The sequence below is a fragment of the Aspergillus undulatus genome (genome assembly GCF_047715775.1).
Source record: "Aspergillus undulatus strain CBS 261.88 unplaced genomic scaffold BDV17scaffold_14, whole genome shotgun sequence".
Taxonomy (NCBI): Eukaryota; Fungi; Ascomycota; class Eurotiomycetes; order Eurotiales; family Aspergillaceae; genus Aspergillus; species Aspergillus undulatus.
The window spans coordinates 443,057-469,370 of record NW_027396618.1 but is presented as its reverse complement, the minus strand read 5'-3'; the positions used below and the strand labels follow the sequence as shown (position 1 = coordinate 469,370).

General features: G+C 51.3%; 10 protein-coding genes across 10 annotated transcripts; 3 read left to right on the top strand and 7 right to left on the bottom strand.

Annotated features, from left to right (window-relative positions):
• Nucleotides 1-115: 115 nt before the first annotated feature.
• BDV17DRAFT_289800 (WD40 repeat domain-containing protein) lies at nucleotides 116-6,006 on the bottom strand (the record flags this gene model as incomplete). The annotated part of the gene is made up of 8 exons (XM_073761736.1): nucleotides 116-1,678; nucleotides 1,730-1,945; nucleotides 2,020-2,215; nucleotides 2,271-2,356; nucleotides 3,128-3,688; nucleotides 3,752-4,809; nucleotides 4,862-5,616; nucleotides 5,672-6,006. The coding sequence occupies 8 exons, from the start codon at nucleotides 6,004-6,006 to the stop codon at nucleotides 116-118; spliced, it is 4,770 nt and encodes a 1,589-aa protein (XP_073617413.1).
• A 448-nt stretch (nucleotides 6,007-6,454) lies between these two features.
• BDV17DRAFT_280798 (DNA-directed RNA polymerase core subunit RPB10) lies at nucleotides 6,455-6,854 on the top strand (the record flags this gene model as incomplete). The annotated part of the gene is made up of 4 exons (XM_073759941.1): nucleotides 6,455-6,490; nucleotides 6,546-6,604; nucleotides 6,666-6,752; nucleotides 6,812-6,854. 4 exons carry the CDS (start codon nucleotides 6,455-6,457, stop codon nucleotides 6,852-6,854), a joined length of 225 nt encoding a protein of 74 aa, XP_073617412.1.
• A 279-nt stretch (nucleotides 6,855-7,133) lies between these two features.
• BDV17DRAFT_41646 (Clr5 domain-containing protein) lies at nucleotides 7,134-9,509 on the bottom strand. The gene is made up of 2 exons (XM_073764508.1): nucleotides 9,185-9,509; nucleotides 7,134-9,117 (listed from the first exon to the last, which is right to left on the bottom strand). The coding sequence occupies exons 1-2, from the start codon at nucleotides 9,298-9,300 to the stop codon at nucleotides 7,464-7,466; spliced, it is 1,770 nt and encodes a 589-aa protein (XP_073617411.1). The 5' UTR covers nucleotides 9,301-9,509; the 3' UTR covers nucleotides 7,134-7,463.
• A 103-nt stretch (nucleotides 9,510-9,612) lies between these two features.
• On the bottom strand, nucleotides 9,613-11,239 carry BDV17DRAFT_41543 (uncharacterized protein). Its single transcript, XM_073764507.1, has one exon. It carries the CDS (start codon nucleotides 10,814-10,816, stop codon nucleotides 9,800-9,802), a length of 1,017 nt encoding a protein of 338 aa, XP_073617410.1. The 5' UTR covers nucleotides 10,817-11,239; the 3' UTR covers nucleotides 9,613-9,799.
• A 1,482-nt stretch (nucleotides 11,240-12,721) lies between these two features.
• BDV17DRAFT_280796 (Het-C domain-containing protein) lies at nucleotides 12,722-15,265 on the top strand (the record flags this gene model as incomplete). Its single annotated transcript, XM_073759940.1, has 3 exons — nucleotides 12,722-13,047; nucleotides 13,110-13,282; nucleotides 13,350-15,265. 3 exons carry the CDS (start codon nucleotides 12,722-12,724, stop codon nucleotides 15,263-15,265), a joined length of 2,415 nt encoding a protein of 804 aa, XP_073617409.1.
• Nucleotides 15,240-18,010, bottom strand: BDV17DRAFT_259073 (FAD-binding oxidoreductase). Its single transcript, XM_073757402.1, has 3 exons — nucleotides 17,557-18,010; nucleotides 16,221-17,495; nucleotides 15,240-16,172 (listed from the first exon to the last, which is right to left on the bottom strand). The coding sequence occupies exons 1-3, from the start codon at nucleotides 17,816-17,818 to the stop codon at nucleotides 15,958-15,960; spliced, it is 1,752 nt and encodes a 583-aa protein (XP_073617408.1). The 5' UTR covers nucleotides 17,819-18,010; the 3' UTR covers nucleotides 15,240-15,957.
• On the top strand, nucleotides 17,991-19,731 carry BDV17DRAFT_259071 (NAD(P)-dependent alcohol dehydrogenase). The gene is made up of 3 exons (XM_073757401.1): nucleotides 17,991-18,430; nucleotides 18,497-18,619; nucleotides 18,678-19,731. Exons 1-3 carry the CDS (start codon nucleotides 18,416-18,418, stop codon nucleotides 19,608-19,610), a joined length of 1,071 nt encoding a protein of 356 aa, XP_073617407.1. The 5' UTR covers nucleotides 17,991-18,415; the 3' UTR covers nucleotides 19,611-19,731.
• Nucleotides 19,732-21,555, bottom strand: BDV17DRAFT_259070 (putative mRNA processing protein (Mss51)). The gene is made up of 3 exons (XM_073757400.1): nucleotides 20,692-21,555; nucleotides 19,980-20,637; nucleotides 19,732-19,924 (listed from the first exon to the last, which is right to left on the bottom strand). The coding sequence occupies exons 1-3, from the start codon at nucleotides 21,539-21,541 to the stop codon at nucleotides 19,897-19,899; spliced, it is 1,536 nt and encodes a 511-aa protein (XP_073617406.1). The 5' UTR covers nucleotides 21,542-21,555; the 3' UTR covers nucleotides 19,732-19,896.
• A 926-nt stretch (nucleotides 21,556-22,481) lies between these two features.
• BDV17DRAFT_41511 (Oxysterol-binding protein-domain-containing protein) lies at nucleotides 22,482-24,413 on the bottom strand. Its single transcript, XM_073764505.1, has one exon. It carries the CDS (start codon nucleotides 24,347-24,349, stop codon nucleotides 22,583-22,585), a length of 1,767 nt encoding a protein of 588 aa, XP_073617405.1. The 5' UTR covers nucleotides 24,350-24,413; the 3' UTR covers nucleotides 22,482-22,582.
• Nucleotides 24,414-24,993: 580 nt separating this feature from the next.
• Nucleotides 24,994-26,020, bottom strand: BDV17DRAFT_41516 (uncharacterized protein). The gene is made up of 2 exons (XM_073764506.1): nucleotides 25,484-26,020; nucleotides 24,994-25,357 (listed from the first exon to the last, which is right to left on the bottom strand). The coding sequence occupies exons 1-2, from the start codon at nucleotides 25,828-25,830 to the stop codon at nucleotides 25,228-25,230; spliced, it is 477 nt and encodes a 158-aa protein (XP_073617404.1). The 5' UTR covers nucleotides 25,831-26,020; the 3' UTR covers nucleotides 24,994-25,227.
• Between the last annotated feature and the right edge of the window lie 294 nt (nucleotides 26,021-26,314).

The following is a 26,314-nucleotide window of genomic DNA, read 5'->3' as shown; positions in this document are numbered from 1 at the left end:
CCCGGCCACGCGAGGAGCCAAAATTGCCCCTTTTAGGGGAAGTAATACTCCTGTTTCCATGATACTAACACTGCAAGCCTATTCCCACTCTGCGTACTAAACTCATTGCATCAAGCTACGTCTGTAACATAATTGTATCCCGGCTCGCACCCTCCTCGACATGGAAACCAAATACGAGGCGGTAGAGGTCATATAGCCACAGATACTGTTCACTCTGGGCCATGAACTTGATCGCTCTAGCTATATCCATTGCACTTGCCTTAATCGAAGGCCCAAATCTTTGAAATATGGGCTCAAAAGCCACCAAGGCTTTGTAATGTTTCAAAAGCGCTCTCTGCCAAGGCGCAGACCCAAATGCGTCGGATGAGAGGGACTTGACAAACGATGATAGTGTTTGTGCGCTGTCGGGTTGAAATCCGTTGTTCAAAGCTGCTTTGGCTATCAAAACCCTGAGAGCAGTGGTATTCGAGTCATTAGAGAGTGTAATAACGGTATTCGTGGATGATGTCCGTTCAGAGGACTGAGTTCTCCCCGAGATATTTGACGCATTCGAAGACCAGTTCGCATGTGAAGTCACATTCCGGCGCTGGCCAAGTAAGAAGATGTTCTGGACTGGGTCCTCTTCTGGGGACACTGTACCAACATCTTCGAATATGGTTGTCGGCGTCTCGGGATGTCTCGAGCAAAATAGTGCTTCTTCGGCACAAACCATGTCAGGTTGCTTAGTTTGCTTCTCTGCTGGTGTAAAAGTTGCCTGACTCGGTCGAGGCGTCCCACGATCCGAGTTCCGGGAGCTCCTCTGCGTCCACCCTTCTCGAAAGATATCACAAAGTTCCCAACAGGACTGGACCGCAGACCCCAAGAGTTCCTCGTCTAGTTGCCGTCCTTCTTTCTTGCTCTGACGTATACTGAACAACATCTCGGCCAACGACCAGCAGGCACTTAAGAGAGAGTCTGTCTCTGGTACGCGAGTTCGTTGTTTCATCAGGCGGTGGCATAACGTAATATAAAAGTCCAGGGTTCTTTCTCTGAACGCATCCGGGAGATTACGGTCGTGTGTATTATATAAGTGATTATTGAGCTCGAAGCTGACGCGAAGAACAGAGTCTGAGACCTTATTATCGCGAGCTCTGGTATCGAATAAAGTCTGGCAGAAGTCGCGGCAAAGGTCAAGAGTTGGATTAACCTGAGACGCATTGTCATCGACTTGACCTGCATATAGCTGCTGGCACAGTCTCCAGCACGATTTCCATGCCTCGTCTTGAATCTCAACCGTGAAACTAGATCGTTCCCGATGGATTGAGCTCAGTGTTGCCAAGGTGTTGCAAAGTGACCAGCAGTCAACAAGAGCTGCCTGCAGCGCCGTTATCTCAGCGCCGCCCGTTGGAAAATACTCATGTACCAAGCCAGGCTGATATATTGTTTGATCGGCCACACCACTGGCTCCTTTGAGGTTGTCGACGCTTTCCGGTATGTCTACTCCACTATTAATATTTGCAAGATCAGCCCTGCTGAAAAGCTGCGACTCGCCTTCAAGATTACTTGAGTGTGATCTTCTATCGAATTCATCCAAGTCCTGCCTTGTCTGTGCGCGCGGTGTCGCTCTTTCAGACCAGTCCTTCGCAGGCTCAATGCTGGTGGTCAGCGGAGGGGGCGATATAGGGCTGTTTGAGAATTTCTAGTGGCAGTGAGTAGGGATTCCTGTTCCAACGAGTCCAGCTGACTGTACCGTTGCTGTTCGTTCCCCTTCTTTCCCTGGTATGACCTTTATGCTTATGGGAGGCCCGGAGGATGGCTTCGCTCCTTCTTGAGAGACGGCCGAGTGCTCGGACGATTGCTCCACAGTGAATTCGCTAAAGCCAGCGGGGGCATGTATCACAGACTTTGGTTCGTTATCTTCCGACCCTGTCCTGACATGGCCCGGACTTGAATTTGCAGTTTCGACCTGCACACGTCAGAGAAGAGGTGGGACAAGCAAATCAGAAATGATCGGCACTCTCTGTGTCTCGAACAACATACCATCAGTTTCTCTCGAGGAATAGGTGTTGGCGGCACCGACTGGGTCGCAGAAGTAGGTATGCTGTCGCTTTCAGATTCATCCCCCCTATCGCTCGGCCCGTACAAATCGCCATTTGCTGCTGATATTATCAATGACGGTTCCGAGTTGTCTAGAAATCCAGTAGTAGCCGGTACGGGCAGGCCCTGCTCAACCGACCTTTCACGATTGTCAGTTTACGGGTACGCTCGAGTCGAATACAACGCCTGGGTACCTTACATTCTGTAGATGTCGGGCAAGACGGGTGGAGACAGGTTTCTGAAATTCAAGGATCGTAACCAGGCCTAGATATTTGATACTCTGGCTCAGTGGCAGCGGGCTATCATATCGTGGTTGCGCTGGTAGAAACTGCACAAGGGCACCGAGTCATGGCGCTGCCATCTGCAAGACCTAGCCAAGGAACATGGGACAGGCCCGACTAGAAGTAGTTGGGAAGGCGACCAGCGACGAGTGTATAAGGGTAAGGTGAGGTGGTCAACATGTTGACGAGGCTTTGAATGGGCCACCCACTCCCCGCTCCTCCGAAGCGCGCGGCTGATCGACCTCAGTTGACTAAGGCAGGATCAGACCGCTGGAAGCTGGAGGAGGCAGAGTACCGAGTGGCAGACTAGCTCCATCGTGCCTTGTGCCAATCCACATCAGCACATGATTCGTTGAGCTCAGGGCATCAGTTCCCTTCAGGCAAGCCGAGCTTCTGCGCCCAGCAAATGGCAGTGCCCCAACCTTCCTGCGGCGCAATCTCCTTCCGCTAGCGCCGCGGTATGTGTTGCTCATAGTCTCAGACTGGGTTGATAAGCCATGGGGATCAAGGGAACGAATAGAGGTGCTCGGCGCTTCGAGAGGGTTGATCCCAGATGCTGTGAACACATTCAGGCCAAGCCGCTCGCTTCGACAGTCGACAAGACTAGCCATAGGCGAGACGATTTGTCGCGCCACAGCAGGCTAGTAGACGCTGCTGTTCTACGTCACTTTTTAACCGAATGAGAGTTTTTCATTGCAATGGGTATTTATTGAACAGATTATATTTGGAAGATCCTAGGCAGAGAGTGCCTTGACAAGATCACGAAATACGATGCGCGACGGAGGTAGAACGAAAGGTGGCGTGTCGCCAAAGACGTCAGCCAGCCCGTTCCTCGTTGAAGGCTGTGCATTTGAACTGCCCTCAATCGCCGGTATCGACAGTTCATTCGGCTTGCTCGTACGCTGGCGACCGAATAAACCTTCCAACGCAAAGTCTGGATATTGAACCAAGTCATCCGTGTGCCTGGCCTGGGAGGCTTTGCTAGCACAGCCAATTTGTTGAACATTGGCCCCAGCATCCACAACAACAAATTCGGCAGATTGAGAGTTCGAAAGCAACGCAACGGGCTCTTTGGCCAGTTTGAAACGAGAAACCATTGCTAAAGAGCTTACGTCGTACACCTGTACCGCAAACCCGGACCTGCGAAGCTTTTTCGAGGATACCTTCTTCTGCAGATTCTTTGAAGCCACTGCAAATGTCTGTGTTCTGGAGTTTACAGCAAGCAGGCGCGAGTCGCCATCACCATTTGACTGCAACCCCGGCGAGTCCAACCCCGGCGAGTCGACCGTTGTCACAATATCGTTGACTGAGTCCCATATGAACACCGATCGCTTCGTAGCGATTAGTAGATGACAACCCAAGAACGCCGAGGAATTGATATCTCCGGAGCATACCCCAACCTTGCTGTATCGGACACTGCAGGTGCGTACATCAATAAGGATAGCGAGGCCAAGGTTTGTGGACGTTGACTGTAGCGAAGCCGCGAGAACTGACCCATCCTCAGAGAAACAGACCGACGCTGATTTCAAGCTCGTAGGATTAGCATTGCATGTCTCCAGATGTCCCCTTAAATCGAGCGTATTCCGACACTTCCAGGTTTCTGGTACCTGTTCGTCGTCTTTCTTCAACACATGGCGCTGTTTGACAATAGGACGCCAAAGACGGAGCAGCCCGTCTGAGCCCATTGTCACAAACTCGTGACTATTAGGTCGTGCAGCGATGTTTAGAATAGACGCGGAACGATCATCTGAAAGATGTGGATTATCAATGCGGGTGACCAATTGCCAGACTGAGGATGATTCGTTCCAGCGCCAAAATTTTAAGTAAATCTCTTCCAGCTCAGAATGAGCGTTTGAGTCAACATTGAGCGCTTCCACGTCTTCGGGATGGGGACTCCAGCTGTCAATAGTAGCCATCCACTTTCCGTCGTCGGAAACGCCAAGATGTTTAATGTCCGGAGTAAGGATCTTGGTCCCATCGGGACCGATATCCAAAGTCGTTGCATTCGTACGTGCAAGAGCTTGACGTGATAAGTGGGTGCCTGTGCGGATATCATAGGTTTGTAGAACTGGGGCACTTGTTGATGTTATGCCTTCTTGCGTAAGTTGGTGAGCGGCTGGCACTGCTACTAAGAGTTGATCAGGATGTTGCGGATGCAGGGCAGCTGCAACTGCTCTGCTGGCGTAAGTGCCTTTTGCGTCCAACTGACCAGCCGCTTTTTGTGGTTTGGCGCATAGTTGTAGGCTGGTTATAGTAGCCAAGGGCCGCAGTTCTCTCGCTGACAATACCACAACCCGATTATCAGCCAGCTTGACGGCGTATGAATTCCCGCTACCAGACACAACTATGTTGCAAATAGGAGATGATAAATGAGGGAGAAATTGCTTGCGACCCGTGTCTAATTGCCACAGCACCATGACCGATTCATGGCCACCGGAGAGAACATAATTTCCTATATTTTCGATCAACATCATTCGTATGTTGGTTTTTGAAAGGTAACAAACCATCTATTGACCAGCGAACAGCTGTGACAGGATTTCGATGCCAATGCAATCGCCTAGGAGCTGGTTGCTTGTCCTCTTCACGTCCGCTTCGGACACTGAAAAAGCTCGAGGCATCATGGCATATCAAAACGGAGCCGTCTGCCCCTCCCAGGGCAAGGTCAATTTCCGGTATTTCCCTGTTCCCTGAACGACCTGAGCAACCTTCCTTGATATCAATGCAATTGATGGAGGTGGCTAGCTTGACCTCCTTCCATGCGTAGGTTGGCGAGCCCGAGTCCTGATGTGAGCACAGACTTCCCCAAAAAATACGTGCGCTTCCGTATGCAACGATCGCCTGGCCATTTTCTATGACTTTGAAACCATCAATCTTGGTATTGGCCTCGAGTACGACTGTGCGCTGTGACTTTTCAGCGGTGAGCGGCGTAACCGCAAGAACTCTTTTTCCATCCTTGCGCTCCTGCAGGGAAAAAATAACACCGTGTGTATTGAGCCCGCCGTCTTGGGAAGAGTTGTATACTAGGTCAGCCGAAAGCGTTTTGCATGAGGTACTCCATTGCGCAAGCTGCTTGTTCGAAGGCCAATCCCACTCGCTCACCGATCCTGACAAAGTGAAAATGTAAAGACGCTCTTGATTGACGTGCGAGAGTCGGTAGCCAACAATGGTGTCGTCGCGGCCTGCTTCTAAAATGCGGAAAAGGCGGGAAGTCGCAACCGAGTAAACGTAGATAGCTGTCTCGAGGCCAAGGAAGATATATCTATCGGAATCAAAGTCAGACCTGACTCTCACAAAAGACAGATGCGAGGACGTACTGTTCGTCAGATGAAAGGACAGGATCGAGATTGGTGAACTGTCCCGCAATACCACGGGTCATAGACCAAGAAGTAGATGACGGGGTCGCATCTCCGCCGATGGTACTGAGAGCGAGTTCACTTGAGGTAGACGTTGTATCATAACGGCTGGGCTTTTGGGAGACTTCGAGGGCATTTTGAGATTTCGAATTCCCGCGCAAAGTCTCCTCCACGTCTGTCGTAGTCCGACGACGCTTGGTTCTTTCTTTCTTGAGTTGTAAATTGTCAGATGGCGCATCGCTTCCCCGTGATCGTTTCGCAAGCCGCGCTGGGCTTGAATGGTCTTTTGACGGCATGGAGGATGATAGCGAGGCACTGTCACGCCTTGTTAGGTGAAGATGCTCAAGATGACTGCCTTTGGGGCAGACCAGTGTCGGACTAAACAACTCTTTAAACGTCACGGAGCTTTTCGTCCAAAAAAAAATCTCTCTGCTGGAGCGCTGCCTGCACTCGATTCTGACTGGACAATCGACATGCACTAGCTCTTCCTTGGTTAGCAGCCTTTGACAGTGGACATAACCTAAAGGATAAAAAGAACACCGCCTTCCAGAAATAGACCTGCGATACGGAGTCGGATATGAAAATTGTCGGTCGGTCGTCACTTATCTTGAACCTTTGATCGCCTTGAACAGCATCTCCTCCGAACATCGTCAAATAGGTAACACCTACTTCGTTACTGTGTACTTGGCCGGTTTTAGAGCAGGCTCGACTTTTTCACGCGGAGTACACTACTATCTTAGCGCGATGATTATTCCAGTGCGATGTTTCTCTTGCGGCAAGGTACGTTGTTTGCGGGTCACTCGAGAACTATGCTGATCTGTTGCTGTTGTGCTAGGTCGTCGGAGATCTTTGGGAGCGCTACCTGCAACTTCTTGATGAGGGAATTCCAGACGGGTCAGTTTGCCGCAACCCGCCTCATGTATCTTGGCCTTTCGCTGACTTCCCGGTCTTTCAGAGACGCTATGGACCAACTCGGTTGCAAGCGGTACTGCTGCCGACGCATGATCATGACGCACGTTGATCTTATTGAAAAGCTCCTTCGGTAAGACTTGAAAAAACCGCGCCACCAAACAAACCAACAGACTCATGGCCATTATTTAGGTATAACCCAACCGAAAGAGATCGAGCGAAAGCCCAAGTGTAATCGTATAGATACCCTTTACAGCCACGAATCATGCCCATTATATGCCACCTCAAACGTGACATGAGCCTATTATCTGCATCCCGGAGTTTCTGGTGGTCGAATGAGGACCCAGAGCATAACCAGTCACGGTGGCCTCCGGACTGAAAACACCGCAGAGGGACTACAAAGAACTCGATCTACACCGTTTCAAAAGTCCATTGGAACGACCAAATAGACATCTGGTCATCTTTGCCAACCTTTGCTATGTAGATATGTTGTACAAGTCCCAAGATATGACCCAGCTTGCTTCACTGTGTACTTTACCCTCCTGCAAACTCCCATTATTCGAGGAGCATTAGCTCAATCAAAGAGCGGTCAATGGAAAGTCTATGGTCGGACGCACAACGCAGTACCAGTTAAATCAATAGGTAGAAGTATAGGGTTTCATTATCATACGCCTCTTTCGAGGGTTATCCCGCTCCCATGGCCTATGATATTTTTTACGCAGGGATAGTCAGGTCAGAGTATAATTGAGCCTCATTCTGCGCCGACACGGAGAAATTGATATGATAAGTGGCAGCAATAGCAGCCGATGAACGAGCTAACAAGGAACAACACGCCACTTCATGGTCACGCTTGGCTTAAGCAGACGGCGAGCGATGCATTTCTGCCTTGTAAATGGCTAAGATACCCATAGAACTCATTATCATCTTCTATCAGAAACGTCACGTTGTTGCCATTCGCATCCGAGTCCAATGCCTCGACTTTGACAACGACCGAATCAGGAAATTTGGCAGAGACCAGCTGCCGTAGCTCGGTGATTGACCTGGTTGACAACTTGTCAACCCAGGGTTTAGAGTCCACATGCAGTTCGCTCTCAGAGCTGATAACGAGATCCACTGTGATAGGCATAACAGATGAGTCTAGCATAGGGTCCACGTATCCAAACGCGTTACCGGAACCAGTAAATGTCGGATCGTTGGCTGCCTGTAGAAGCGAGGGGTCAATCTGCATGTCACCCAAGTCACTGGCAGTAATGGGCGCACTGGCAAGAGCCTGTGAAGCAAGTGTGCTGATCCCATTTGAGATGTCACTGTCAAACGGACCAACCGCATCAGGGGTACCTGCGTCAGGAATGCGGCTGTTAGCCCGAGTAGATTGTCGCCTACGGGAGGGATCTCTCTTTGTTTGATCATCACGTAACCGTTTCATGACATCGCGACACAGAACTTCCAGGGCCCTAAGCTTTGCAGCATGGCCAGGATCTGCCGGACCCGGAGCTAGAATGCGTTGAAGCAACCCGGATCCTCGAATCCACTGCTCCTTGAGCTCCTTCCAGTGCTCGTCACCCGCTTCCAGTTTACTCGTGAAATGATCGGTTTTGAGCGTATTATAAAATGCGTTGCGTATCTGACGGCTTTCTTCTGGGTTAATTTCGAGTGCGTTCTTGGCCTCGGCAATGGTCATGCGTCGTTCTAGAGTTCTCATCCGTTTGGTAACATCAGTGCATACAACATCAAGAGCGAGTGATTTGGCCTCCAGTTGATTAGGGTCCTCCCAGAAAACACGTTGAAGATGTTCGGATTCTTGAATTAAGGTATTTTTTGCCTCTTGCCATTTTTCAGGTCCGGCAATTGTTTTCTTAATGAAGCCTGCTTCCTCGCAGATTCTCTGAAATTGGTCCCTGATCTGGCGGTATCCAGCATTGTCGAGACTGAGGTACTTCTTGCTCTCGTCAATAGTGGTCTCAGAGGGAAAACGCGGTGGACCAGGGGGATCAGCCGGTAACCCAGCCCATCCCCTTGTGCGTCGGCGACGCTTTCTCGCAGCCCAGCGCTCTGCACTCTCCGCTTTCAAGCGATCCAGCCGCTCCTTGCGCTTGGCGACAATCTCGGACGGCAGCCTGGGTGATGAACCGGGTGGAGCTGCGGTATCTGGCTGAAGAGTTTCCGACTCGTTATACGGTTCTGGGCTATGATATACCTCCTGCTGCAATGCTAGCAAACCGTCCTCTTCAGGTGATTGAGCCTGATTCAGCGTAGCTTGTTGTGCCTTCGTCCCGTTAGGCACCCGGAGTAACCAACGGTTCTTGGCCCGGACTCGCATGAGCTCCCGTTCTTTGATCTGAAAGCCTTCTTCGTTGAGGATCCGAAGCATGTCCCGCTGGCTGGTGTTCGTCTCCCAGAGCTGCTTGACGCGAGAAACGAGTTGCAGGTTCTTGTGTGCTGGATTTTGCTTTGAGGGGAAACCCCACCGTTTAAACTGGGTTTGAAAAGCGCGTTTACTACAAAAACTTCTGGTAAATGATTTTGAAGGTCAAGCAACAAAGATCAAGGATTGAGGATGGGTACCTTGGGGAGAATTGATAGACATTCCTCATATACTCCATGATTTCCTCCAAAGCCTTCCTTTCTCTGATGTACATCTGATAGCATATTTCGCGCTTCCCATCCCAGTCGTAAACCATAATGAAAAACGCTCCCTCCAACTTGGAGGTGCGTTCTGGGGCGAACCCAGGGATCAACTCCCAAGGAGAGATTGTTGGAAAGGTAATGTAGAGGCTTGAGTGGAGTACTCGCAAGGCGTATGTTGTCCCTCCTGTACGCCGTAGTAGTCGCAGTTGATTGCTTGCTATAAGTGTAAGTCCGGCGCGCCGTAGTAGCGGAGAAGGAGAGCAGGCGGCACCGCCGCGGCAGAGACCTCCGGCACAGAGGTCTGCTCACCTTTCGCCGGGTTGGCACGTGACTTTATATGGGTGATCTACCTGCCTAGGTACGTAGTACTGCTCCGCGAGTAAAGTACCTAGTTACTCATCTTCTGCTTGGAAATATGTTATAGGGCGCTAGGTCTGCCAGTAAGTTTAATATACAGAGTGTGTCCAAAAGGCATTGATCAATAAAATCAAAGAGTTCGCTTTATTTACAGCAAGATAGTCATTCAAGATAGAGCGAACATGGTATGATGCATCAGCCCGCGCTGCGGACTTTTCTCCCGAATTTAAATATTCTAGTTCGCAGCCACGTAAGAAAAAGTATCCATGTGCTTTTTGATTGAGACTTCCAATTCTCCGAGTTCGGCGGCCGCTTTGTTGATTGCGAGCGTCGGGGGACATCGTGTGTATTGTGACTGGACATTTTCTCTTGTATGTCTCCATCTTTTACTGACGTCCGATGGCCTTGCTTCTCTTTTCGCTTTAGCTGCTTTTCTTCTGCTTTGATCCGCTGTTCCTCGAATTTTCGATTCTTAGCCGCTTCCTTCTCTTCGAACGCTTGGCGTGCTGCCTGGACCGTGGCTGCTCGAGACACGGGATCCATGCTCGTCCGTGTTCTGGAGCGGAAGACGAAGTCTAGAGACGTCCGAGACGTCGGAGACGTTGCGTCTAATGTGCTAGTATTATCGCGTGAATAACCGAAAGACGCACGGCTGGTTACATTGGTCTGCGAGCCTCCAGGTAACGGCGTGAATGAGCTATCTGGGAGGTGCAGTGACAAGCGTGGCTTGGGTATCGAAGAGGCAGACTCATATTGGTCTCTGATCTCTAATGTTGGCTGAGTCAAGAGATCCCCTTCTGAGGCTTCCCCTCTATGCAAACTATCGCTCTCAAAATAAGAATTCCGGCGAGAAAGGGGCACCAATGGAGGAGTATATGCGCGAGGTGTGCGGCGCATTGGGTGGACATATTGCGAACCTGGTTTGCCCATACTGGAGCTGCTAGCCGTGGAGAGCTGAGAAGTTCCACTTGTAGACCGGCGATGGAAGTCAGATAGTTTTCGTCTTGTTGGGAAGTTCGTATATAAGTCACCCTGAACGCTATCCCTCTCATGGCTTGTGTATATTCCTAGCTCCTCCTGCTCGAACGAGGATCGCGAAAGGTCAATTGAGGTAGAAGGTGAGCCATCTCGAGACATCCCTTTGAGCAGAGGCTTTATTTGTACCTTTGCGATATGCTTTCCTGGTGGATTGTCCATCCTGAAAGAAGACATGGCTCGTATACAGGAGCCGTTGGACCGGTGAAAGGGAGCTGCGCACTCGAAATAATCTCTCGACTGATCTCCAAACGCCGAGTTCGTGCAGGGTGAACGCAATGTTGCAACTTCGCTCAAGAGCCGAGGTAGGTGGCTAGAGCAGATCAAAATTGGCGTGGTGATTGCGATTTCGACCAAAAGCACACCTGCTCACGGGACTCGCCAGTTCAAATGGACACAAATGACATCGGAGTACTTTTGAAGGCGTGCGTCTCAAATAAATCGACTCGGGCTCTTTCGGTTGGTTGGGGCAATTGAACTGTGAATCGGACTGGCAGACAGGTACTCGCGTACCCTAAGATTATTGTGACCCCGTCGTCCCCTCACCTCCTCTCTTATCACTCCAGGTGCTGCTAGAAACGGGATAATCTAATGACGAGTCCTCAAATACATGACTTCGCTGTGTCAAATCAAGTGTAATGCGTTTAGTAACCCGACGATAAGCACTCAAGCGAGCGGTTGGTAGCGATCTATTAGGGGCCAATCTGCGCGAGTCGCATCACGTGGGAACCCTCTGACCAGGGACCGGAGAGCAAGAAAGACCCAGATCAGCGAAGGAGACAACAATAATAAATAAAGTCCTGCGGACCAAAAGGTCCATAAGAGAGGCTGGAGATGTGGGCTGACCTGAGGGGAGGAGACAGCAGCAGCGGTGAGATATTAAGTAGCATCTGGCTTGGGGCGGCTAGACTGCTCGTAGTTGGTTCCGGAGGGGGCGCTCGTCAACGCTTTCTCGACGAATGCGGAGAAATTTGGTCGGTGTGACCAAACGGGCCTTCCGAACGGCGAAGTCGAATCCATTTCCATGCACCCTGCACGGAGATAACTGCATTAGCTCTGGAGGCAGTCTACATACAATGCACAAAGTGAATGATAATGCGTACTCGGTAAAGCGTTCCGAGGTCGTTCTAGAATCAATCCTCTTATCTTCCTTCTCGGCGTTAAGTCGTTGCAATGTCCTATCCGCACTTTCTCCAGGGTGAACTCATGTCACGCCCATCGAGTATCTAGCTATTTAATGGTGCAGGAGAACAAGCTCGCTAGACTAAGCCGCCAGAAAGACATCGCATTATTATTGGCAAGTGAGAGTAGTGGAAGCTTCCTGATTCAAGCCTCAAGAGCCCAAACTCTGGGAGGCCGAGCTCGCCCCCAGACAACCTCGGAAGTCCACGGCTTTCTTCACCGATTCCTCCGAGCCACCGTCAAAACAGATCGACGTTCGCGGTTTGAAGTCTGAAGAGCCTATCTGTGTCCTCATCTGGTGATACTCACCTGTATCTATATTATGCCCGACAATGCCAATCCTCGAAAAGAAATGTATAGTCACTTCTTAGCCTAAATATAACGTCAGCCACTGCGAAAAAGCGCGCCACTCGGCCATGCCTCCCATCAGCTGCATACAGGAATCATCTGAGCAAAAGTCCAGCCTCGCACCCCAGTGCATTTGGTAGCTGTCTCTGCCAAGTTCCAATCGGACACTAAAGCAGCCAGACTAGTTGCAGCCTTGCAGGGCAGCAGCCAGCCGCCAGCCGCCAGCAAGTTGCAAGCCAGTCGTCACCCCACCCGGACTGACGGTAGCTGCCCATCACTTCCCTTGTTGCTCGTAGAGATGGCGGGGCAGCTGAATACCCCTCCTCGTGTTTCAGGGCTCGAGGACCAGCCTCTTTTTCTCCACCAACAGTGATAATCTTTTAAAATAACTCTGTATCCCTGCATCTCCTTGTCTACTCTTCACCAACTCTCCTTCAAAGCTACCATCATACCATTCACCGCTTGAAGACCGTCGCGGAATCATCGAGTTAAGCAAAGGCTATTGGCACTTCCATCATCGCCCAGACTGTCCCATTGGGAATCCTAAAAGCCATGGGCCTTTCTCAGTACCTGTTGTGCCTCGTTGTTTTCTTTTCCTTTTCGGGGAAAGCCTATGCTTTTGGCGCTGGAAACATTGCATCAATCTCTAAGATCGAAGGCCAGAACTGGCGCCATGGTGACATTGAGGATGCACTTTTGAGCTTGTTCCTGGCTCGTGTTGCTGGTGGTCGGAAGTTCAACAAGCTTGATGTTCAACGCGTCTACTTTGGTAACTGGCTGCGAGACTACAGTCAGGCCGTCGACGTCGGAACTGTGAAATATGTCAGTGCTGAGGCTATTCGTATCCTCCTCTGGGTTCTCGGGTTTCTGAGTTTTGGGTACAGTGTCACCATGCCGCCGATAGGCATCTTTCCTTGAAGCCTTTGCTGACCATTTCTAGGTATGGTACAAAGGAGTTTGAAGTCACTACGGAACGCCTGGGATGCTATCAGCCCACCGAACACATTGATAACCCTCTTGGATATGCTGAAGGCGAAGACGCTCGCGACTACGACCGTCGTCTCAGGGGCCCAGTGGATGAGGAGCGTGAATTAGCTATTGATCCTAGGACAGGTCGGTAACGTCACTGTAACGTGCTGATCAGACTTTTTCTTGCTAACATTGCGAATTGTCGCAACAGGCCTCAAGAACTACATAGCAAACGAGCATATGGACATCGCAACTTCTGCTGCTCTCGTACGACGTGTGTTTCGCAAGTCGATAGAGCTGGGACGCAGGTATGCAAGGTCGGGAAACGACGAAGACTTGCACGAGGCTCTTCGTCTTCTCGGAACCGGATTGCATTGTCTCGAAGATTATGCCGCCCATTCCAACTATGTTGAGCTGAGCCTAATCGAACTGGGCGAGTCAGAAGTGTTTCCTCATGTGGGCCGTGATACGCAGGTTGAGATCCAAGGTGCTTCCAATCCTGTGTATCCCATTGTAACAGGCACCTTTGGCGGGGTAGACTTCTTCCACTCGGTGCTAGGTGAAATATCCGACAAGGCGACGCAGTCCGAAGTTCAGGAATTGGAGGGAGTCATCAACGAATCTCAAAATGGCTCGCCATCAGACAGCTTCCTTCAGGACCTGCTAAGCAAGATCCCAGATGGGCTGATCGGCAACAGTAATGAGAAGGTTGGTAGAATGGATGAACTCAAAGCCGAATCGAACAATGCGAGGGAGAGAAACAAACACGTTTCTCCACGCGAGCCAGAAGAGTGGGCCAATTATTTGGATGATGTCCAGAAGCAAATATACCCCGTTCTAGAGTGGCATGACGACTTGCTGAAGTCAATTAACGAGGCCATCGAAAAGATTCCCGTCCTTCCAGAGCTAATCGAACAGGTCTCTGAGCAGATTTCAGTTGCTGTATTCTCGATTCTTGCTCCATATGTGCTGCCTATCCTCAAGCAGGTGAAGACCGAGCTTCAGACTGGATCTTCTGAAGTTATTCAGAGCAGCAGGGAACAACAGCACATTGTTTTCAACGACGACTCCTGCAGCGACCCCACGCATTCCATGCTTTCAAAAGATCACTTTTCGAATGTTCTGAACGAGCCAGCCGGCCGCGTTGCTTCTCAAGTCGTCAAGTGGACGGTGCCGCAGCTGATGGAGCTATGGGATGACGAGGATGCAGACATCAGAAGGACATTGGATCGAATTGTTGACGGTGTTTTCCATCATCCGGCCCTGTCTCGCGGTGGCAGGGACGGCTCTGGTGATATCCGCCAAATCATGTTCAACACCGTGAGAGAGTGGTGGGAAGGCAAGTCGGAGCGCGAACTCGAGAGTCTTCGTGAGCAGCTTTCCCGTGAGGGTGTCCAAGAAGGGAAAAACCATAAAGAAGGTGTTCACGACTCTGGACACGGGTGTGGAAAGCCCCTTACTGTCCACAAGGGCGGCTCGCACAGCTCCGGTCAAGGCCGCAAGTCGGAAATTAGTGGCATTGAAAGGATAGCTTCAGAAGCTGCTGGTGGAGGAGCTCTTGGTGGTCTTGTCGGCGGGCTGGTGAGCGGGGTTGGCTCGATGTTACTCGACAGCGACTCGAAGGGCGAATCACGGCGCCCGCAGGGACGAGGATATGGTGACAATCAGGAAGGACGGGGCTCTCAGCATGAACAACATTACGAAGAGCGCCAGTGTTCATCCCGACGCACCGAAGAATCTGACGATGAGCGTGAGGAACAAGAGCGCCACCGTCGCAACCATCACAGCCGAGAGCGGCAGAAATCGAAGAAGGACAGTGACGATTCTGATGATGAGAAGAAACGACGCAAGCACCATCGCAGGCATTCTAGCAAGCATCGTAGCCGAGAGCGTTCCAAGGAACGGAGCAGCGGCTCTGAAGATGAGGGACGCCATGAATACCAATATACTCGGCGTGAAGATACATACGATGGTGGCCGACGTGGATACGTCCAAGAGAGCTTAGAGTATAGGTCCGGGGGTCGCGAATATGGGGTCGAATACACGGAATCGACTTACGGCACCGAGAGCCGCTCATCCCATCGATATGAACAAGGATACGCCCAAGATACCAGGTTTGAGCAGTAAGAAAGCCTATACAACTAACACTATTACAACGAGCCATAAGCTAACTTAATGCTAGGGACTACTCTTCTGGGTATGGACAATTGCAAGGAGGATATGTTGGATATGGTGGCGGTGGATATGGCGCCCGCGACGAATATGGCTCTCGTGATGAGTATGGTTCTCGCAATGAGTACGGTGGCGGAGGTGAATTTGGAAACCAATACTCTTCTCGAGATGATTACGGCTCTCGCCAGCACCGGCCGAGAGATGAATACGGAACCCGAAGTGAATATGGATCCCAGGGCGGTTATGAATCTCAAAGCGGATACAGAGAAGGTGGATATGGATCTCGAGGTGAGTACGGCTCCCGTGAAGAGTACCCGTCTCGTGATGAATATCCTTCACAAGAGAGATACGGGCAGAATTATGGCGGATACACGCAAGGCGGATACGGCCAGCGCCGTGACGACAGGGGATATGGCTATTAAGCGCAGTGCAAATAGCTACGTGGGCTCAGCTATGCATCAATCACTCCGATTTCCATGGGAAATGCAGAATGTACAAGAGAATCAAATTTCCAGTAGTACATCTAAACCCACAATCACCACTCCTTAATCTCACCAGGCTTTGGCACTTCGACTCGAACAACCTTATCGCAATTAAGCAGGCGAAGAGGATCTAGTGCCAGTTTCAACTGCAACGAAGAATTGTAGTTAGCACTTGTTTCGGCCGAAATGATAGGAGCAACCTACTCGCCGCATGGCGTCTACTGTAGCCTCTCCAACTTCATGCTGGAGGTAGTCTCGTTTGATGAGACCAACGCCATGTTCACCAGTCACGGTACCTTCCATTTCAACGGCGCGCTTCACCATACGATGGACGACGCCCTCTGCGGTTTTCTTTTCCGCCTCATTCCACAAGATAATCGCTACCGAAGGTTAGACATAAGCTTTGGATGAAGGAGGTTTCAACATACCATGGAAATTGCCGTCTCCAACGTGACCACAGATGCCGGCCAGTAGCCCGCTCTGGCTCATGTCCTGCTTTGTGGCTTCAATGATATCAGGCAGTCTGCTCATGGGGACCGCTACATCGGTAGTCCACACGTGGTCTTCGGGGCCTCGCCTCATCGCCATAACGCTCCAAAGCGCCTCTTTACGAGCGCTCCAAAGCGAGCGCATCTCCTCTTCACCGCGGGCAAATTCGAATGACTTAGCCTGGGTCGAGGAAGCAAGTCTCTGAACTAGCCCAATCTGCTCTTTGACGCCGTTCGGAGTTCCTGTGAATTTGAAGAAGATGGTAGGAGCTTCCTTCCACTGACGAGATGTGGTTCCGCTTGCGTTGATGCACTTCATCTGGACATCGTCCAGAATCTCCACGCCAGCAACAGGGATTCCTTCCTCCACAACTCGCGTGACGCATTGAGCTGCGCTGTGGATCGAGGGGAAGCTTGCAACAGCAACGTTTTGACTCTTTGGTTTGACTGTCAACTTCAGTGTAGCTTCAGTGACCAGTCCGAGCGTGCCCTCGCTACCGATGAAAAGACGCGTTAGATCGTAGCCAGCGCTCGACTTCCGCGGACGCTGCTTCGTCTTGACCACCGTCCCGTCCGCCAAAACGACAGTCAGCGAAAGAACCCACTCCCGCATGGTTCCGTATCTGTAGGCATTCGTTCCCGAACAGCCAGTGCCCACCATACCACCAATCATAGCGCCCGGGCCAGGGTCCGGAGGGAAGAAAAGACCCTCATCAGCGAGCGTCTCATTCAATTCCTCCCATCCAAGCGCGGGTTGCACCACGACATCAAGGTCACCCTTATGTACTTCCAAAATGCGGTCCATGCGACGGAAATCAATGCACACACCTCCTCTGGTAGGGGCAAAATGGCCTTCCAGACTTGTACCGCCCGAGTATGGCGTGACGGGTATGCGACGCTGATGACACACCTTCATGATGCGTGAGACATCCTCGGTGCTCGATGGGTAGAGAACGAGAAATGGCTTTTCGCCCTCCTTCGTCTTGTAGGACGACCAGTCTGACCCTGCATGGGAAACGAGATCCGCATGCTCCGTAGAGACGTTCTCCTTGCCGATAATCTCAACGAAATCCGCCCAAGCAGCCTGTAGGTTTGACGGTGAAACGTTGTGCCGGGGAGCTTCCAAGTCGTATAAACTCGTTGTGGACGTTGTTGGGAGACTCGCGGGCTTCAGGGATCCGAGATAATAAGCTCCGGTGGAGAAGAATACCAATGCTACACATAGCACGTTAGCGCAAATCAAGAAGAGTTGCTCGTTAATGAGCTCTTGACGCACCGAACATCAAGGCGGCATAACGACCACCCTGCGATTGTGTCTGATATTGCGCATATCGCTCCTGCTCTGCGCGCTCACGCCTCAGTCGCTGTTGTGTACTCTCATAAAGCTGGTTCTTGAAAGGCTGTGGCTTCTCGTCTGCTCGGCATTGCCTTGAGACCTGGAGACCTCTCCGTTGATGTAGCAAGGGCGTTCGGCTGTTGGGTTGTTGCAGGGCACTCAGGATAGGCCGAAAGGACCGTATGGTGTTTGGCCGTACCATGGTATAAATAATTTGTTGATAGTGTGAAACAATCAATGGGGGAGTAGGTCGACCTGAGTTTGGAGAATTGGCGGCGAGCGGAGTTGAGTTTCAATGCCAAGAGATTATGTCTGGAGTATTCTGTATCGAGTACTCCATGCCATTGGATCACAACTCCGAGTACTCGACCACGGAGCATTCTAAACCCGGATAAATAGGCCACTGTCCAGGCCCTCATTCGGCAAGCCGGTTAATTTTGAGCGCACCGGGGCCCCCGTATTGTCGAATCAAATCCCCCAGAGTCTGGACCCCGCCATGACCGGAGACGCAGCCAGAGCTGTGACTACGCCGGAGCTCCAGCGATGCGGCCAGCTCCTCTTAACGCGCCGTGGGGCTTGTCCTGTTGGTCATGGCGGGGAAGATCAAGTCCCATGACCCCTCCATTCGAGATTTATCCTAGAAGATGGGCCCAGGCGGACTATTTGCGGTCTTGGAAAGGAGGAACAGGCAGTTCGGAGTACCCCACGTCATAGTATAAATTCCTGGGAACGTCTCTTGTCCGTCGTTCTCGAACATCCTCTTACATCCATCCTCATTCATACCTACCCCGTATACACAATGGGCTCAGCTCAGGTATGCATGGCTGACTCTTTTGCACTTGGCCTGTGTCTGACGGGGATTGCTAACAATCACCCTTAGAACCTCTCCTTCATCCTCGAAGGCATCCACCAGGTCAAATTTGAAGACCGCCCTGTTCCAGAGATCAAAAACCCTCACGATGTTATCGTGAACGTCCAGTATACAGGTATCTGTGGCAGTGATGTGTGTACAATCGACTGGACCCCGATAATTTAAGGATATAAGCTAACATCAGTTATAGGTCCACTACTGGGATCACGGCGCGATCGGGCAATTTGTGCTCAAGGAGCCGATGGTTCTCGGCCACGAGTCATCCGGAGTAATCAGCAAAGTCGGCTCCGAAGTTACAACCCTCAAAGTCGGCGACCGCGTTGCGATGGAGCCCGGTATCCCCTGCCGCCGATGTGAGCCCTGCAAGGCGGGCAGGTACAACCTTTGCGAGAAGATGGCTTTCGCCGCTACCCCGCCTTACGACGGTACTTTGGCCAAGTACTACACCCTGCCCGAAGACTTCTGCTATAAGCTCCCTGAGTCGATCACCCTGCCCGAGGGCGCACTGATGGAGCCCCTCGGCGTCGCCGTACACATCGTGAGGCAAGCCAGCGTGTCCCCAGGTCAGAATGTGGTTGTCTTCGGAGCTGGACCTGTAGGCCTCCTATGCTGTGCCGTGGCCAAGGCCTTTGGGGCGGCTAAGGTCATTGCAGTCGACATCCAAAAGCCAAGACTTGAATTCGCCCAAAAGTTTGCTGCAACATCCATATTCGAGCCATCCAGAGTCTCCGCAGAGGAGAACGCAGCTAGGATAACCAAGGAGAATGACCTTGGCCGTGGCGCCGACGTGGCAATTGACGCTTCAGGAGTCGAACCATCAGTCCACACGGGCATTCACGTTCTTCGACCCGGTGGTACCTACGTGCAGGGTGGCATGGGCCGAAGCGAGATGAACTTCCCCATCATGGCAGCTTGCACAAAAGAGTTGAACCTCAAGGGCAGTTTCCGTTATGGTAGCGGCGACTACAAGCTTGCTGTTCAACTTGTGGCTTCTGGTCGGATTAACGTGAAGGAGTTGATCTCTGGCACCGTCAAATTCGAAGACGCCGAACAAGCGTTCAAGGATGTCAAGGCTGGCAAGGGTATCAAGACGCTCATCGCCGGTCCGGAAGTTACCCCTTAATTTGTAGTTGCTGGCAGCTAGTTGGTGGGCGTGGTGTGGTCCGGTGTTTGGGGTGTCTTAAAAGTGAGATGATTGGAAAGCGTTTGCTTGGTTATGTAGTCAGTACGAGAACCCTGGGAAAGATTGAAATAATGATACCCCACCGTGGCATTGTACCAAGTATACTGCAACTGTTCAAGAGCGTGCCACAAGTAGAAAATTTAAGATGAAGTAGATTACTATACATACAGGCGGAGACGGTATATGGATACAGAGCCAGCCTCTCCTTTCTAACACATGCACATGTTTACGAGTCTTTGAAAGTAGCCTCGTACCTGACAAACACATTAGCCTGGGCAATAGCACTGTCACGAAATAAAAATAACATACCTCTTCCCTCTAAACGCCCACAGCCCCCAATTACCACAAGAGATATCATGCGGATCCAAGTCATTCAAATCCCACCGCAAACTGCGGAAGATGTTCTCACCGGGCTCAAGCAAGATATCAAACTCCCCCGCGCACTTCTCCCTCACCCAATTGATGTCCCTCTCCATATCCCACTGCGTATATCCAGTAGTAATGATGGGCACCTTTGTCTCAAGCAGCATGGGCAGCGTCTCCTCCCACTCATGCGAGCTAGCGGGGTGTCCAAGGCCAGGATGGAAGAGCACAACGCAGTCCAGGTAGGGGTCAAACGGCTGGAAATACTGCGCCTTGTACATCGTGTGGAAGTAATCCACGTACGTGGTGATCTTCATCTGACCGCCTAGTCTGTCTTCGACGATTCCTCCGAATGGGTTTTCGGGGGTGCGCTCGGGGAGCGGGAACTCGTCGTCGCGGTTCGCCATGCTCTCGGGGCCGATGAAGATGAGGTTGATGAGAGATCGGGGGAAGATGTGACTGAGTTGAAGCCAGACGTCGCGGGGAAGAGAGGATTCGGCTCGCGCTCCGATGATGAAAATCCGTACTGGCGGGGCCTTCACGCGCAGGCCTTGGATATCAGTGCCCTCACCCGTCCGCGGAGGGTGTAAGGAATACCGAAGAGCTATCTTCTATTAGCACTGAGGCCAACAGAAAATAAAGTGATGGCAAAACTCACCGCTAATACTCTTAAGACCTTCAGTCGTAAGCCTGCTATCCTTTCGAATGCTGTACGGGCTCAGCTCATGCAAAACACTCCCAATCGTAAGCGGATATGTGAGCATTCGGGTCACCTGCCGCATACTCCGGTCATCATTGATCGCATCAAACTCCCTAGTGTAAAGGAAAGTGTCCCAATTCGTCATGTTGATAACAAAGTTCTCATCCTGCAACCCAGGGTATACAAACTCGGGGAAGAACCGCCCCGAGCGCAGATCATGATCATCCTCATTGATCTGCTTGAGCGTGTCGCAAACTTCCAGGTGCGCCTCATAATCGTCCATCCAATGCTCCTCAGAGCAGTAGATTGGGATTCCACAGTCAGGACACTCAAAGTGCGAATGGGCCGGGAGGAGATTGGCATCGGTAGCGCTTTTTCGTGACTCCGGGTCGTGCGGGGATACGGGGATTCGGGTCTGCTGGTGGCTAGGATGAGGACAGAATGCGTTCTGCTTGACAAAAGCTGCACGCTGTCGGATTGCAGGTGATGGGGATTCGGAGAACTTGTGGAATAGGTTGTTTGGTCTCAAAAGAGCTCGAGGGTCATGGCGGACATTTGTTGCGGAGGTGGCCTTTTGCACGACTGGCGGAAGCGGTAGCTTGAGCAATGAGGCGCGTTTTGACCTCAGCAGGGTATTGTTGGTTGAAAGGCCATTATTGCTGCGAGAATCAAGTCCTCGCGTCAAAGCGGACGATCCGTAGGCCCGTCGTGGATTGGCAGTATGTGGTGATCGTAGGGTCGATCTCGAGGAGACAAGACCTCTCCGGAGAGCCTGTAGACAGCGTCCGCAGGTAAAATCGCAGGTCATTGCGCTGGTTGAGGAAGAGGTGAAGAGGTGCAGATCGTATGAGGGTAGCTCAGTTCTGCTCACTATTTGGCCGGCACAGTCCCGCATTCCACGTGACTATAGCTAGCTAGCCATGATCTTGAAGGTACTCGCGCAAAAAATAAGAAAAATAAAAAACGCTTGTATGTACTAATACTACGTATATGTATACTTGGATCTCATAACTTATTCAGCTTCCAGTCGGCCGTGATCGTGCCCTCGTCGCTGCATCAAAAGATGTCTTCGGACTTGCTCCAATCGCCCTTTGCCCTACAACCCCAGTAATCGCCGGTGTGTTTCCAATATTCTTCTCCTGTAATCGTACACGTGTCCTTGCTGAACCACTTGGGCTTGTACTCTTCGCCGTTTGTTTCTCTTTCCCTTCGCTTGGCACGCTGCTTTTCCTCAACCCGATGCTTCTCTGTGGCAGCGAAATCGTACTCGCCCTCCTCCATCGCCCGTTGATCAGGGCGAAGACGGGTGTCGGTTGGCGGCAGCTGGGGCCGGAGGCTGTCAGTGAGCGAGTTGAGCGTGATGACGAATGGTGTTAGATTGAACGGGATGCCAGTTGGACGGGGATGCGCCTGCCAGACCAATATCGTCTTGGCCGACTCGGGATCCTGCCCAGACACTGGTGCTTCAAAGCCTGGGGTATGGCGGGCATAGATTTTGTCATTCCATCGGCCGCCAATACTCCACTTTGGTTCGCCCTCCTTATCAACAACCTTGCCGGTAACCTGGTAAGCTGACGATGCTTTCCAGCCCCGAGGCTTGAAATCCAAGTAGCAAATCTCGCCAGTAGTCCAATTCTTGATCTCCATCAGACCGTAGTTGTCAACAGTGGGGTTACCAGTGATGATGCCGATAACGGTCGAGGTAACTTTCTTCCAAGTGTAAAGCTCCTCGCCACCTGATGCAGGACGCAGCTTCAGGAACCATGTGCCGAGAAGGTTAATGTCGAACGATTTGCCATAGAACTTGGACTTGAGAGACGATTCACCCTAATCAACATGTTAGCTTTTGTTATATAGTGAGAGCAATCTTTGGGACACTCACCCAGTAATCCCACTTCGGGGATTCAGCTAGAGCAACACCAATCGGCGGGTGATGGCTGACTTGCTCCACGAAGAACCGATAGCCCTTGTCTGGCCTGACATATTCGAAAGTCTCACCCAAGAGAGGATTGAAGGGCTTGGCGACACGACCAATGGTGGAAGCATATTCACTTGCAGCATATGCGGCGACATATACCAGTCGCTCCATGGAATCAGTCTGGTCAGCGGCAACGTCGAGAAGGTCGGTATATTCCAGGTCTTCTGCCACACGCTGAAGGAGAGAAGTCGGCTCGTTGAAAGAAACTGGGAGCGTCATCTTGGTCATATCCTTTCCAATCATAGACTTCAGAATGCCCTGCCAAGGTGTTAGTAGCCTACTTGCCGACGTAGAACGCTCACTTACCCATAGTGATATCTTAGGTCGATTGTCATAATCCATCTTGAGCTTCTCTCTGATAGGCTCTTCGTATCCCTTGAATGAGGGAGCAATCTCGGAGCGCTTAACAGCACGAAGCTCAGTGGTCTCCTCGGGAGCCTTCTTTTCCTCTTCCTGGACGTGGACCTCTGGAGCTGTGCGATCGACGACCTCAACCTCCCCAGCGTCAATGGCATCAAAGAACTCCTCTTCGTCGTCAGAGTCAGAGCCAAGACTGCTGATGTTTGACAGGGCGGACTTCTTGCGATGCAGTCTTCGCCGCTCAGGTTCCTGCTCCTTGACATTGGAAGCATCCTCCACAAGTTCCACAGCTTGCGTCCGCGGGTCCTCTTGGCCATCAAGGCCCGCTTCATTGGAGGCAGCTTTGACAGCAGCCCGACTAACATTTGTGGATGTATTCTCCAAAGCTTCTTTAAGAGCGCGCTTCGTGCGACGTCTCTTCTCTTCCGATTCGCCCATTCTAGATTGCAACTCTTCGTGCTCTTGAGCAATCTTTGCCATGCTCTCTTCCCACATCTTACGTAGATGTGCTTCTCGATTCAATCGGTATTGCCAGTACGAGTCGCGGTCCCGAGATATCTTCAAAAGATTCTGCACCAGATCCTTCAGACTGCTTACAGCTCCCTCGTATGCGGTCAGAGCTTGATCAACCGCTTGGTCAGATAGTGTAATGGCCGGGTTATTTGATTTCTCCGTCTGTAATGACGATGCAACAGTGGCGAGAATCTCAAGCTGAAGCTTCGCAGACTGCGCAGTGATATTCATGGCATCCTTGTCGGTAGGCGGCGCTTCGTGGCTAGAGTCATAGTCGGCATAATCATCGTCCTCTCCTTCCAAATCAGGAGCGGTGGTGACATGACTAGCCACCCTGTTGATATCGCTCTGAGAGGGACCTTGCTCTAGGGAGCCGTATAACGAGGCCTCATCGTCAGGCACGCCTTCGAGAGTTGTGCGAGACGGATATGTGCTAAGCCTACTGCCACTAGTACTCGGGACACCGAGAGTCATGGGGGCCAAGCCCTTTTGACTAGACCTGACGCTCGGAGGCTCGGATTCGCTTGGTCGACCGTCAACCTGATCCATCTTCGCCTGGCGCAGTGTCTCAGCTTGCTTTGTCTGGCGCTTTTCCTCTTCTTTGGCTTCATCCTTTGAATATTGGATGGCGTTATTAAGTGTCCAGAACCAACGCTTCGCCTCCACGACATGATTCGCTTTAAGATGGTACTTAACGGATGACTTTCCATGAATTTCAAATCGAGTTTTATCTTGAGAATCCATGTTGAGCCTCGCAATCTTCATGTTGATCGCACCTCGGCAGGCAGAGCCCGCATCATCTATTACGATAAGAATAATGAATATGGAGGATTAGCCTTGGGAGTAAAACTTACCCTGATGTTTATAGTAGCTCAAAACACCGTCCTCAAGGACGAACCATCGCAGTTTATACCCAGTAGTATAGTTCGTCCACTTCTTCAGGTAACCCCTCATCTCACGGGAGTCTTTGCCCGCAAAAGAGGCCTCGCCGGCACCTGGTCGGCCAGATACACCCTGGCCAGAACTGGTACCAAGGATTGCTTTCTCTTGGATACCACGCTGAGCCATAACCGCCGCAGGTGACTTTTTGACTATGGCCCGTGTCTTGTCATCTTTTGTCACATCCTGCGGCAGCTTGCCCTTCTTATCGCGACGGAAAGGATCAGCTCCGTGCATCAGGAGAATTTGAATAAGCTTTGTGTCTTTCTTCCTGGCACCCTCATGTAAAAGAGTACCGCCTGATTGAGCCGTAGCAGGATCCGTAACGAGGTCCAAAGCATTGACATCCAGAATACCCTCGACTCTGGGTTCTTCCAATAGTTTTTCGATTCTATCGTAATCGCCTTGAGCAATAAGTGATTGGATCTCTTGTGTCTTTTCATCAATGAAAAGCGAGCGTGCAAGCTGCAGTTGCTGGAAGATCTCAGGTGCACGCGACGCTTCAAGCGGTGTCTGTCCACGGTAGTTGACGATCGAGTCGTTGATTGACGGCCTATTCAATAGCTCGCGGACAACCGGCCCACGACCAAGCTGAGCGGCAAGATGTAGGGGTGTATTGCCCTCCCTATCGCGCGCATTGATGTCGATGTCGTCGCCAGCTGACAGCACGTATTCAACAACCTGCGGCTCCGCACACTGAATCGCTAGATGGAGAATCGTTGTGCCTGACAATCCATTCGCCCCTTGTGAATCCTTGCTCTCCTTGATGGCCTTCGAAATCGCCGTCGTGTCGCCGCTCCGTAGGACCTCGAAAAGTCGGAATGTTCTGACAGACTGGTCTAGAGACATGGCGCCGCCGTCCGTCTGTGTAAGAGAGGGTAACTTCTCGATATTGTCACTTCCGTGACTCAGTCCACTAGGATCAGATGTGGCTTCTGAGGTCATAGCCGGCGGGCTTGCCTCTGGTCGCGATCTTCGAAAACTGGAGCTTCGGTGTGTCGAAACGCCGGAGATAGACAGGCTGCTACTGGTGTTGACTGGCGACGACGTACCAGAGTCAGGCGAGCCGTTGTCACGACTGCCGTTCTCTTCGTCTTTATCTTTGCCCTTTGGCTTGTCGCGATGCAAGATCGCCTTCGCGATAGAACTTTTGGAGCGTTTGTGCCTATGAATTGGAGGCGGGGTAGGTTAGCGATGTCGTCACACATCCCCTGATTCCTTGGCCAGTGACGACGTTCAATGGTGTTGTTGACCGCGACTTGTTCATATTTCAACAAACCAAGCTGGCCCAGGAGATCATGATTCATTGTCTCCAAGCATCAACAAGACCATCGCGAAGCTCAAATGCGGAATTCAAGACGAGCTGTCCAAAGCAGCGGCACTTACCCTTGGCTCTTTTCCGTCATCTTCCTTTGTTCTCTTCAAGCATAGGTGGAATGGAATTCGATGGAAGCTGAATGGGATGATAATGAAATATCCTCGAAACAAATAAATCTGTAACAAGATGGTCGAGGAGGAGAAATCTGACCTCCTGCGAAGGAGGGTGTCGATCATCCAGGCGCTCGTGGCGCCTTGGCGGCCGTTCCCAGCCAGATGAACCTTCCATATCCAACCTACGATGGCGAAAACAATGCAGCTAGGCAGCGAATAATCCTATCACATAATAGGTAAAACAAGCCGCTGGCGTAATGTGGCTTCGACAATTATGCGAGATGCGGAGTACGCGCATAAGCATATACGGAATACGCCTGGATGTTCTACCAGCTATATACTTTACAAGTGAGGGATGGC